Source organism: Triticum dicoccoides, chromosome 7A (genome assembly GCF_002162155.2).
Source record: "Triticum dicoccoides isolate Atlit2015 ecotype Zavitan chromosome 7A, WEW_v2.0, whole genome shotgun sequence".
In the NCBI taxonomy this organism is placed as follows: domain Eukaryota; kingdom Viridiplantae; phylum Streptophyta; class Magnoliopsida; order Poales; family Poaceae; genus Triticum; species Triticum dicoccoides.
Window position 1 is genome coordinate 452,227,124 of NC_041392.1, and position 13,352 is coordinate 452,240,475.

The 13,352-nt window shown below is 43.4% G+C and overlaps 3 protein-coding genes across 3 annotated transcripts; 1 reads left to right on the forward strand and 2 right to left on the reverse strand.

Moving 5' to 3' along the window:
* Positions 1–909: 909 nt before the first annotated feature.
* LOC119331692 (pre-mRNA-splicing factor SLU7) lies at positions 910–4,743 on the reverse strand. The gene is made up of 9 exons (XM_037604857.1): positions 4,591–4,743; positions 4,178–4,341; positions 3,971–4,083; positions 3,379–3,789; positions 3,123–3,258; positions 2,711–3,010; positions 1,910–2,126; positions 1,442–1,545; positions 910–1,349 (listed from the first exon to the last, which is right to left on the reverse strand). The coding sequence occupies exons 1-9, from the start codon at positions 4,604–4,606 to the stop codon at positions 1,203–1,205; spliced, it is 1,608 nt and encodes a 535-aa protein (XP_037460754.1). The 5' UTR covers positions 4,607–4,743; the 3' UTR covers positions 910–1,202.
* Positions 4,744–4,924: 181 nt separating this feature from the next.
* Positions 4,925–8,371, forward strand: LOC119330464. Its single transcript, XM_037603568.1, has 10 exons — positions 4,925–5,156; positions 5,252–5,348; positions 5,442–5,546; positions 5,651–5,728; positions 6,125–6,180; positions 6,578–6,635; positions 7,237–7,362; positions 7,497–7,592; positions 7,725–7,796; positions 7,957–8,371. The coding sequence occupies exons 1-10, from the start codon at positions 5,026–5,028 to the stop codon at positions 8,017–8,019; spliced, it is 882 nt and encodes a 293-aa protein (XP_037459465.1). The 5' UTR covers positions 4,925–5,025; the 3' UTR covers positions 8,020–8,371.
* A 1,130-nt stretch (positions 8,372–9,501) lies between these two features.
* On the reverse strand, positions 9,502–12,239 carry LOC119331876 (uncharacterized membrane protein YuiD-like). Its single transcript, XM_037605055.1, has 5 exons — positions 11,927–12,239; positions 11,672–11,828; positions 10,760–10,810; positions 10,064–10,156; positions 9,502–9,852 (listed from the first exon to the last, which is right to left on the reverse strand). The coding sequence occupies exons 1-5, from the start codon at positions 12,067–12,069 to the stop codon at positions 9,775–9,777; spliced, it is 522 nt and encodes a 173-aa protein (XP_037460952.1). The 5' UTR covers positions 12,070–12,239; the 3' UTR covers positions 9,502–9,774.
* Positions 12,240–13,352: the final 1,113 nt, after the last annotated feature.

Consider the following 13,352-nt stretch of genomic DNA (forward strand, 5'->3'; position numbering starts at 1 on the left):
AGGTGAAGCAAAAACCTGCCCCCCCCTCCCCCCTCACCCCCACCCACCTTGGGCACTACCACCGGCAGACAATGCTGCCATCTCTGTGGATGGATCATTTCTGGTAGCAGACGGTACGTTAGGGGCAGGTATGATTCTGAGAAGACATCACAGAAGCGTCATTTTCGCAGCATACCGATACTTTGTCATTTTTGGAGCATATCAATACTTTGTTTCATTGCAATGATGTGTTGGAGGCAGAGACACGTGCGCCCATGCAAGGTATGACTCTTGCCATACAGCATACTGACCTTCACTGGTGGTCCAATTGGATTCGTCTATTGCTTTGTCCATTTTCACTGGTGATGGCCTAGACCGCTCGGTCTATGGTTATCTTGTAGCTGAGATCAAGACACTTATGAAAGACCGGAAGTTATAAAATAGAGTTGAAGATCGTCTGACATATTATAGACTAATTGAGTGTAGAAGTGATGTGTGACTACACAAAGACGCACCTTGTATTAAGAAGCTTACAAAATAAGAGTTGGAGATTGTCCGGCATATTATAGCTAGCTGAGTGTAGCACTGATGTGTGACTACACATAGGTCCACCATATATTGAAGAGCTAGTGCCTCTTGAAATTATTTTGGAATAAAACTCTCATATTCCCACCCACAAAAAAGATCACAGAAGAACTTTATAATTCCGCATACGAGCATTATCGTGTATTCATCGTACTTCTGTTTGGAACACAAAGTTGCTTCTAGTCTGAACACAAAGTTGCTTCTAGTCTAGTACTAGAAGCTACAGCACGAGAGATATTCCCCTCATAATGGTAGGAGAAATTTGATGACTACAAAGTGAAGATCCACGAGCCTGAGTTGATGGCGCCGATCATCACTTCCACAGAAAATCATGCGACTCACAGATCTAGCAAGAAGCACTTATTACTCGTGAACGGTACAAATATCCATATGAGTGGCGTATGCCATGGTTACCAGGAAGGAGGTTACAAAGAACATATGAGAACAAACTTCGTTCTGCCTTTGGACATCAAGCGATCATATCTGTACTTCACAACATCAGTAACTCACGAGCTGGCATGCCATCCCATCCCGTCTTCCTAGACACCCAGAGAATACAGACACAACAATCCGGCAAAGGATGGACAGGCAGCAGAAGGAGTTCAGGCATAGGCCACGCAACCAGGGGACATGAAAGCCTAATTGAGAAAATCTTTCATAGGATCGTCGTGGCGGACTCTTGTCATACGGTAGGCCTCCATGTCTTCCGCAGTGACCTCGTCATTCCACTTCACATTGTACTTTCTCTTTCTTTCGTCCATCTCTTCCTTCTTCCTCTTTGCCTCCTATAGAAAAAGTAACAGAACTTTAGCACCAGCAACAATGATGAATCAACAAACAAGAAATATGCAAAGGTGGATGAATAAGAGATGCTAACCTTCTTTAAGGATTCCTCAAGCAACTTCTGGTCGAGAACAAGATCCTGAGGAATATCTGTTCCCCAAGTGGCTAGTTTCTTTTCTTCTTGTCGTACAGGTTCCTCTGCACCAAGTAATTCAAGTTAACTTAGATGTTCACGACCATGGTGGAGTAACACCTCAGTTGATTTATAACAGTATAAATTAGGCTAACATGAATAAACTGAAATCTGGGACTACTTTCTTAAGAACTAGACAAGTTTCAGATAAATAAATAGGAGAACCACCTTCTTCTCTCATAAAACAGATCGCTGTTCAGTTGACTATAGCGTGACCTAATATTTAATGCAATTTGGTGCTTTTTTCAACAGCAATGGTTTTATCCTATGACTATGCTAAAGATACGATGTCACGACTTTTTCCACTTTAGAGTGCAACATTATATCTATGGATGCACAAATATAAGCCAAAATAATTTCTCAACACACCTTCGGCAGCCTCCTTGCGGGCCATATTTTCCCTCATCAAATCAGCTGATGCTTCAGCAGCCTCGATTCCAGCAAGGCCTGTGCAATAACTATTTTTAATAGTCTGCTTGCAGCACTTATAGCCCCATTGATGATCTTTCCACCATGAACCCCACACTGTTGTGTGGTTATTAATTAGGACATCCTCTTCATATTTGCTCTTAGGAAGAGCTACATCCTGTAGAATAATTTTTTTCTATACATTAGACCTCAAGACTGAGAAATAGTGTGAACAATTTAACTAGAATCATAGCATCCAATCTTAACCGTGGTAACAAAATAGCTGGCATCAAGTAAAAGAAAATGCAGTTCTAAATTTATTTTAAATGACAAAGCAATAGCCAATACTATATGGTAGTCACAACTGACATGAGAGCCCTGGAAAACTACATAAACAACATTTTATTTTGAGAAGTTTAGGAGACACATGGTTAATTTTTGGTATCCGATGACACCCATCGCTTACGACTGCATATTTCAAACCTCAAGAATAACATCATCTTTCATGCAACCGGCTGCAGTTAGCTGGCCTTCTCAGGTCTAGGATTGTACAGTGCATATAAAATTATCTATAGTGAAACCATAGGGTGCTGTATATGGTGTGAGGTCAAGAAAATAGTCACACTCGCACCATATAATTGATGTGAATCTTCAAAACATTATAATCAAAACACAACCTCACATCACAGTAACAGAAGAACAGCAAATGATTATAAAGGTATATAATTATTAATGCACAGCACTCAGTATTTATGTACCAACCTGTCCTTTGATTATGCGACCAGTCCGGTCATACTCAATCTCTTTTTCACTTTGCCCAAGAAGAAGCTCACGAGGGATTGGTTCGTCAGATGCAGCATTCCCATACTTCTCCATAATTTTGTCCTTGCTTTCAGATTTCAACTTCTCCTTCTTGATCTTGAAACTCTTGTACAGTAGTTCAGCTTGAGATGGAGCTGCTTGCATATGGAAATCCTGCCCCTTGTCAAAAGCCTCCCATGCATGGACATTGAGTTGCTTGAACTCAAGAGCTTGTCCACTAAGTCTATTTTGGTTATCACCCTGCATCATAACAATATATCAGAATACTGAAGCTGATAGCATAGCCAAGCGGAGATTTGACGGAACTATGAACAGTGTAAGAAATTTAACTTGTATGTTCTCTATCACTTACCACATAGAATTTATCATTGGGGTCTGCATCTGGCAAAGGATCCTCACGCATCGAGCGGGTTTTTGGATCATAATATGCAGAGTTCACATCAAGATTCAGAAGATACTTTGCAGTGTCTTCTCTGATACGCAAATTCCTGTGAAGATCAATAATAAACATATGCATCAGAACCGATTCTTCATACATCTCAGGTTCACATGACCTAATATAATCTAGAATTTTGAAGGGACAACATTTGTTTCCAACAAGGACATACCTAACAGTTCCAGTGCTTCCACCGCCTGTTGTGCGCACACGCTTCTCTACCTTAGCAAAATCCATTTGAGCGCTCTCATCAACTTTAGCCTCATCTATCTTCAGGCCATCTTCTTCATCCTCTTCACTGCCCACATTCTCACCATCCTGCTCACCATCCTTCTCCTCGAGCTTCTTGAGCTGTTGTTCTTTCAGGAACTTTTTCCTGGCCTCTTCTCTAGCTTCATAATCTTGGATAACACGAGTGTAGGTTGATGTGTCATAACCATTCCAACGGTCACGCTTGCCATCATAATCAAGCTCAAACGACTCGACTTTCTCATCTGGTGCTATATTCATATTGGTATATTTAGCTCCAACATTCCGAGGTCGATCCATGCATGCCTTCTTATTGTGAGTCATGGCTCCACAGCTGAAATATCAAGAGACATTATCTGTAAGAAATGCTTCACTACAGAGTCCAAAGAACATTCATGCTAAGTACTTTAGGACTTCATTATGAAGTCGCGGTAAGGACTAACAAGAAAATCCACATAACGATGAGCATCAGTGCTGGACGAAAACTAGCAGCATGAGATGAACACCGCACTTACTTTTCGCAAGCGCCTTTTCTGTATTTGTTGGCCTGGAAAAGCCTGGCACCCCTATCGTACCACGCTTTTGTGTAATTCGGATCCGACTTCCATTTCCGCTGATGCTTCAAACTCTGAAACCCATCCAACCAACAAGTCAGGGATCCACTAACCAAATCATCCCACACCGCAAAAACTAGAATTTTAATAGGGCACAAAACAACTTACCGGCTTCTCGGCGTTGAGATACCATGGTGCCGAGGACATATACTGCGGGATGTGAGGGTTAATCTCGTTTCCATCCTCGTCGACTTCGGCAGGGGCGAGCCCCGCCTTACGCGCCTCCTCAAGCTCGAGCTGCTTCCGGTGGTCCTCACGAGACTTGAACGATACTGCCATAAACGCAAAAATCACACAGCTAAGATAACTGTCGACGGTAATCCGACACCCCGATCAGAAATTAGGCAACGAAAAGCCCGCGCGGCTCCCAGCGAAACCCTAATTCCCTTCGAATCGAAACCGATTATGCCGCAGAATATGTCCCCGGATCTAAAATCGGAGAGAGTCCGCGCGGTTCACGATGCGAAATCCGCACCGGCAAGAACCGAAATAGGGTTAGGGTTTCGGGAAGATCGACTCACCTGAAGCGGTCGCCATGGCGCCTGCCTCTTCTAGTCTCGCCGGCGCTACGCGGCGGCGGCGACGAACGGCGCCGAGATAACGAGAGACGACGAGGAAAGAGAGGAACGCACCCAAACGAATTTGGAGGATTTTTTTTCTTTTCTTTGCGGTGCCAGTTATTATGCGTGGCGGCTAACCCGCAATGGGTCCGACTCGGAAGCCGGGAGCCCACGGTGGTTACCGCCATAGTGAGAAACGTGGACCGTCAAAGCCCAGTAATCCATCCCGGCTCGTTCGGGGCTAGGGAAGAGCCCACAAAGGCCCAACTGCGGCGCCCCAACCCCACCTTCCGCAACGACCCACACAGATAGGACTCGCCGGCTGCTTCGCCGTCCCCTCGCCGTCGCGTCGCGCACAGGCTCTGAAACCCTACGCACCAAAACCGGCCACTCCCAATGGCGGCCGCGACGGCGACCGCTGCCGCACCGGCCGTGTTCGCCCCGGCGCTCGTCTCTCCCCTATCGCGCCGCGCCTTCTTCCCGCTCCCCCGTCGCGCCGGCCAGCCCGCCATCCCTCGGTCGCTGCGGTAATCCCGTACCACCTCGCCCTTTTTCTCTGTATTTTATTGAGGATTTACGGCTGGACGCGATAAATCCTTTTAATTTTTGCCGGGAACTGAAGGCTCTTGGCGTCGGCGTCCCCGAGGAGATGCGGGGTGGCCGTGAATGCGGCGGCGGCAGGGGCCGCTGACTTCAGCGACGATGAGAGCTCTTATGAGGTAGACGCTGAAATGGGCTACATGACCAGATTTCTGTCTAATATTGTGCACTTGCTGAACCTGTGTTTTGATTTTCTGCTGTTTCGGTGTTAGATTCTGGGCATTACCCCACTCGATAGCTTCGACAACATGAAGCTAGCATACAAGAGGAAGCGCAAGGAAGCAGAGGAGACAGGAGATGAGGACTTCTTGGCCAAGGTTACGCGCTGTATTGAAGATTGACTGATTGTTTGATTTTGGCTTGCACGCCTTATTAGTTTTGTTGTGGTGCACTAATAATGGTGGAGCTATTGGGATTTCAGCTGGAGAAAGCGTATGACACTGTGATGATGCAGCAGCTGCAGTATAGGAAGAAGGGGGTCACATATGGATCGGTTCAGGTTGGCTGTTATGGCATGCATGGATACTGATTTTTCATAATTGGGACATTCACAAATTACAAGATTCACATTGCATTTGTTCCATATGTAGATGTTTTAGATATATCCTATTTGTAGAAGGATAGAATGGAGTAACTAGACATATCCTATAGAAGGCATTGTCAGTCAAAGGTACGGTGCGGTTATAACTGCATTGTAAATATCCTAGGAAATGTACAGATGGATAGACTTGTAGGTTGAAACCATCTAAGTCCTTTCCTACTAATGTTCTCCACTTAATATGATTTTCTTCATTACTTGTCTCATTTACTTTCTGAATGTCAGGTATCAAAGGATATGTTCTCCACTTAATATGATTTTCTTCATTACTTGTCTCATTTACTTTCTGAATGTCAGGTATCAAAGGATATCAAGTACGCTGACAATCAACCAATAGTTCCTTGGGGACCTAGGTACATTTAAAAAGTTCAATATAAGGAATTTCTGTTTCCTTTTTCCGTCGACATTATTTTTGTGGGTTCACTTAATTTTTGTGATACACGTTATGAAAATGGCAAATTCATTCTCTTTATTACCCATGAACATCGTCATGAGAATGTTACTGGACAATTTTAACTCAGCAAGTCAGCATGATAAGCAGGCCTATCCCACAAGCATGCATTGCCCTGTTTAATTCAGCCTTCTCCATGTTCATGCGTTTAATTTGATACCAAGGACCAATACTCTTATTCTGTATGGGCAGCACAACTTTTTTGTGACAAGGATATGTGCACCAAGCACTTGTAATTTGAATTAAACAGCAGCATGCATGTGAAGTTAATACTATTGATAAACTTATGCATCTTGCAGACCCTCCAAATCAGCAGTACAGGATGTGCGCATAAATATGGCAATATCAGCAGCAATTGTATGATCTTAACACATTCCTAGCTATTACTGGTCTATTCACTATCATGTTTTTATGCTTTTCAGTGTCTACTTTCTGGTTATTGTGACTATCACGTCGATATGATTATTCTCATAACAAATTAGATTGATTTAAAGTTACCAACTCTAAATATACTTAGGATAAGTTGTAATGCTTGAGCGTGCATTTGAAATTTCTGCATGCATGTTAATTTAGTGTTGTTATCAGTTAAGAAGTTACACCATCCTCCTAGTTAAAAGTAGATGTCGTATTAGCCTAAAAGTCTGGTGTTCAATACTTCTCATTTTGTGTTCTTCGGGTAATGTTTCCATTAAAATGCCCTTCTTAAGTATTGAATGCTATGAATTGCCTCTCTGAATGTCTTCACCGAAGTCTTTGTCTAAATGCTCCTATGTCTCCCTGGCCAATTTATTAAGGCCTAACATATAAAAAACTAAGGTGTTGACACTTTCCTCATCTTGTGTGCCCAAAGTTCAAATGCATCTATTTGGGCAAATGAAATTATGTTTATGGATATTTATTCGTTGACTAGAAGTGTATCTTTATTTTGCAAAAGATGTTAATTTCAGTTATATTGCAGGTTGTTTGCATTGCTATCATCGGTAATGCAGACTGGAAGCCTTTGCAGTTCTTGTGTTTTGCTTTCTTCTACAGAATACTTCAGAAGCTGAGGGTTACTGAGCCACCAATAACTCCAATATATAATGTGAGACCATTTCCTAGTCACTTACTAGCCTATAGTTAGCACATTACTGTACGGTGTTGAACCATTGTTGTCTGCGTGCATTTTATATGTATTCAGGAGTTTAACATAATCACATTTTCTGGTGCTTTCTGCAGGAGTATGGTGAGGTTGAGGGAAGAGGGGTACGAATGGCAAAACGTGTATTCCGCGCTTTGGGTTTGATATTTGGATGTGTATTCGCTGCGTCCCTGGTCAGTGGTGTTATCTTACACAATGCATTGCCGCTAGATTCTTCTTGGGTTTTCCTGCTGCAATGTTATCTACGACCGCTTGTAGTTTTTATTTGCATTTTGGCTGACTATTCTGTCTGCTATTCTTTTCAGGGTTATACAATAGCTCTTAACTTGGTTGAGTTATCTTGGCAGCAGACTCCCCGTATTGTTTATTACTACCAGGTATAGTTAACATCAGTAACATGTTCATGGAGGGTAGCGTTCCATGTCAACAACATGCACATGCATGCTGGCTAGATTAACTTTTCGTCCTTGGCTGCATCACATCATCTAATGCTCACTTGTCATGTTTTAAATTATTGTGTGTAATTATTTGTTTCAGGAGTTGATTGTTACAGCAGCTGCCTCTGTTCTGCTGTGCATCACGGCTTCGTACTACCGGTAAACAGTACTGGAGGAATTATATCCTGGCTTAGAAAACCTTTGGATGTTAGGACGAGGTGGGCAGCTTTCGGTGAGAGACTCCACACTTGTGTAGTGGTGCCACATTAGGGAAAAGCCAAGACGCGGACACAAATTTTTGAAATATACGTACTTGTGCCAGCATTTGAGGTAGAGAATTTTGGGTGCCTGCTTTTGTTTGAACAATTGTGGAACTTACTGTGCAAAAGGCGATGACTGGTGAACATATTTTGTGTGCATATCTAGCGGCGTAATGTATGAAGTTGAAAACATATCTGATTCTTATCCGTATGAAGACTGATGGGTCCTTTTAAGCCTTGTGCTTGTGGTTTGTTTTGGTATTGTCGGCAAACATGGCTTACTTTGTATTGTACTCCCTCCGTTCCAAGTTAATTGTAGTTCTAGGTTTGTCCTAAGTCTATCTTCTTTGACTTTGACCAAGTCTAGTGAAGTTGTAGGCTTGTCATAATTGAGTACTCCCTTCTGTTCCATAATATAAGAGCGTGTGTGGTCTCAAAAACGCTTTTATATTATGGAAAGGAGGGAGTACCTGCTTGTGGCAGCTAGTCTGGTCGAGGTTGTTTGGTTGATGCCCACAGCAGCCCTGCCAATCCATCGGCACGCCAAAATATTGGTGACCGATTTGGCCGCCAGCATCTCGCCCTGGAATTGGCTATCGAGTGAACTGGAAAGCGCCAATGGGCCTTGGCAAGCCAAAAATTTGGAGCCCAACCACACGGATACCAATGCAGCGGTCAACGCCAAAAAATTGGCTGGGCAGCTCACGGTAGCGATCCAAACACACCGGTGCAAAGCAGCACATCTCTAAATCGGAAGCTGCACAAAATTCGTACAGTTTGCAATTACTCAGTTAACCACTAGATAAGGAAAGATAAAACAGTCAATGTCCAGCATCTTTTGTGTAGGAGTAACGGTTTTCCAGCGCTCACTAACAAAAGTTCATTCTTAACCAAGGTGTTTTTTCAAGCCCTAGGCGCTGAGCAAAAGTTGTGCCTCTGCTTAGTGCAATGACACCTTAAGCGCTGAGGTCAGGGAACGGGAACTCACGGTCCAGCCACAGCGCTAGGTCGGGGAAGAAAGCCCGATGCGCAAGGTCTGACTTGCTCTCCTTTGTTCCCCTCACCCACTCTCCTTTGACTAACCCTAGGCGTCCAGCGCTTACCTAAAGGCGAAGCGGCAGGCCTCTGCTCAGCGCTTAAGCACGCCTAGTGCGCTCAATTTTTCACTGTTCTTAACTGAAGAAATACATAACCAAAGCGTTTGACACAGTTGCGTTGAGACTTGAAATTTTGAACAGATTTTCGCCCCTCTCTGGTTTCAACCAAGAGAACTGTCACACGTGTACCAAACCAAAAAACTTTGGAGTACCAAAGGGTTCCGATTGTCTTGTACTTCTATTCAATTAGAACCAACTGATTCGGAAGGAAAAAAAACAACCAAGAAATAGTTAAATGGTATGCTTTATAGCTACCAAATTTCACATCAACAACATCAGAATATAACAAAATGGTTATTTGCCAGTTAGTTACAAAAGAATGGGACAGTTTCTCTCTTTCTCGAGAAGCTGAATTGCAGCAAAGTAAATACACCTATACAAAAAGCATCATCTAGAACAAGCTGGCCTCCTGAAACCATAAACCCAATTTGTATGTATTCTAACACTTCAATGCAAGTAATGCTGAAGCTATGGAGACCGTGCATCCACCGGTCAAGAGAATCAACCACTATTACCAAGCCCAGCCATCATCCCCGTAAATGTGGCTACTGCAAATCCAAGCACCGCGCCAGCAAAAACCTGATAAGATACAAGTCAATAAATACATATGTGACACCAAGAATGTTGAATGTGTCCCATGGTTTCGTGCACTTTCATCAGGTAAGAAGCAAATATGATGGGATAGGGACTATCACTTCATGCACTTGTGTGCAAGTACCATGTGTTAGTTCATGAAGAATTAGGCATTCATCTTCCTTAGCATGGTTGATAAGGGAGCAACAGATCAAACCTGAGGAGGTGTGTGTCCTATGAGCTCTCGCAACGGTCTTGTTTCAGCAAGTGGATGCTCTGATGGTAGCTCGTATACAATTTGATTCAAGACCTAGAAATATATTTAAAACAAGTTATAACTGAAAGGAGATAGAAGCATCACCAGAAGAGCAGAAAAATAGTGAATATACTAAACTGAAAATTATGGTGCTTCCCAGGTTATGCATATGGACTTAATAATAGCATGGCCTTTTAACTAAAGGCACAGATCACCAATGACTTCTGTGGTGAAATGTTACTCCATGAGCTATTTAAGTGGACATAATTTGTTGGTGATCACCTAATTTGTTACTTCAAATAATGTTACTCCTTCTGTGGTAAAATGTTACTTCAAATAGCGAGTATAATTTGTTGTATGAGCTATTTAAGTGGACATAAGCAACAAAACAAGCAAGGAAGTACATACGGTACTTACTAATGAGACTACAAAGTGTTACAACATGTCAACAATGCAACAAAGCCTAGATTGTTCTAGGCTTCCAGCTAGATTTGCACTTTTCTAGCTGAATAAGAGACCGTAGTTTTAGCAATGGGCCACCACTTGCCATTCATAAAGTCGTTCGTTGCTACCAGTATTTATTTGACATGATCCTTTGCGTCCATAAATTATTTTACTTTTGAGTAGTTACAAATATTTGAAGGTTTCAGATAGTACCTCTGCTTGCCTCCCTGCATGTAGCCTAACACCAAAAGCATCATACATCACCTGCAAATTTGCATTGCCAGAAAGATGGCTTTAGCGAAGATGATGAAAAAAAAAGTAGCGCATATGTAATACAGAGTGCTGCATTTTCTGAAGATGGCATGGAATCATAAGCAACATGACAAGCTCGTCGGGATACCACTATGCAAGACGTAGGGGAGTTAAAAAAAATAAAAATACAGCCGTGAGATTAGGCGGAGAGACTATCTGTTTGTATGGCTGTACCTTGTGATGAACTCCTCCACACGATTGATTTTCAGTACTACTTATACACAAGTAGGGGTGATTTTCTCATGCTTGCTACTGTCCTACTTTCTACTCCCTCCATTCCTAAATATAAGTCTTTTTAGACATTTCAAATGGACTACAACATACGAATGTATGTAGACATATTTTAGAGTGTAGATTCACTCATTTTGCTCCGTATGTAGTCACTTGTTGAAATCTCTAAAAAGACTTATATTTAGGAACGGAGGGAGTACTTGTTTGCTCAAGTTCGCAAACAAAGTAAGACAATATCATCACCATGGCCACACCATGCCCCCAACCGCATATATTATCCTCTATGTAATCAGAGATTTCAGGTGTTTAAGGCGCTTGCATTTTCTTCTCATGTGTACTGTACTTTCTATTATAGTAATGACTGAACCAAGATATGCCGTCTTTAGGTTTTCTACTAAAACTTCAGTCTTGACTAAAATTTAGCTACTGAAGTGATCCAAGAAATGAACGAAATGATGTGTAGGTTTACCAAATTATTTACCAGAAAAGGATACTACTCGTCAGATCGAGGACCCATCATCGAAAGATCCAACATTTCTAACAGCTAGAACAATCAAGACTCAAGAGAGAAACAGCGCTAACCACAGAGGCGAAGATGGCAGCGGTGGCGAAGAGCGAGCTGCTGAACCCTTCCTGTAGGCCGACGGCGACTGCGAGCGCGGTGACGGTGGCCGAGTGCGAAGACGGCATCCCCCCGGACCCCACAAGCTGCTTCGCGTCCCACCGGTTCTCCTTGTACCTACACACGCGCTCACGGATCCCGTGACGGAGAGCTCAGATCCAGCCGGCGCCGGATGGCAGGGTAGGGCGGGTGAAGCGTGCGAGAGAGAGGCGTACCATGTGGTGAAGACCTTGATGGACTGGGCGATGGCGAAGGCCAGCACGGCGGCGATGAGCGGGCAGTTGCCGAACACGGCCAGGTAGGAGAAGGCGGGCGACGCCGCGGGCGGAGGCTGCGCGGCGGAGGCGGCGTCTCCCATCGCGGCCGGCTGGTTCTAGAAGCTTCCACCCTCCGCCTCTTCCTCCTTGCGAGAAGAGAAGATCCGGGTCGGCTCCGACACGCTCACCCGCCGCGGTGCAGTCGACCCAGTCAGTCCTAGGCGAGGTGCCGGCGATTGGAGATTTTGGAAGCGTCCGAGCTGGCAAAATGGGCCCGGGCAGCTGTTAGGGTTGATGGACAAGTCACCATATCATGTGACCGCATCTCAAAATTCAAATTTGCAAAGTCCAATGGTGCTGGGAACCAGGGAAAAAGACAATTTAGTGGTGATGGGAATCAAGGGAAGGGTTCGCGAGGGCAGAAGAAAGCACCTCAAGTTGAGGAGGAGAGAAGGGGCTAGAAATTGCAAAATCGTTTTATGAAATGCTCGCACATTTCGAGAGCTTACACATATACTCCCTCCGTTCCAAATTACTCATGACGAGTAATTTGGAACAGAGAGAGTACTACAAGAAAAATGATGGGCCATGTGTTGGAGCAATGCAACGCAGTCAGCGCAGGTAGTAAGTTGTCAGTATTTTTAGCTATATATGGTCAGCTTTTTTGAGGTGAAGACATCTCAGTGGATGACTAACAAATCATTGGATGCGATGATGACTGTTTTTCGCGATTGTTACTTGGTTGTGTCTGAGATGTCACACATCTATAGTAAAGTAAAGAATTTTCTTTGTGCGGTTGGAATTAAATATGATGTGATCCATGTTTGCAAGAATAATTGTGTTCTATGCTGAAAGGATTATGCCAACTTAAGTGAATGCCCAAAATGTAAATCATCAAGATGGAAAGATGGCGATGCAGTGAAAGGGATTCCTCATAAGGTTTTGAGACATTTTCCAATTATATCAAGATGCAGAGGTTGTTTCATAATGCTCAAACAAAAGAGAATGTACTGTGGCATTCTAGGAATTAGGAGTATAAAGATCTGAATGTAATGAGTCATCCATCTCATGGTAGTGACTGGACAAGTTTCAATAAGAAACACAAAGATTTTGCTGTTGAGCTGAGAAACATTAGTCTTGGCTTAGATACATATGGATTCAACCCAGTTGGCCACCAGAGCGGCACATATAGCATGTGCCCAGTGCTTGTTATCCCTTGCGACATGCCGCCAAATGTCTCGATCAAATAATCAAACTACATCATGGTCTTGCTCATCCCAGGTCCAAAAGGTCTTAGAAAGAATTTTGATGTATTCATGGAGCCTGTTGTGGAGGAACTTCAAAAGCTATGGAGGGGTGTTCTCACTTGAGACCTATATAGCAG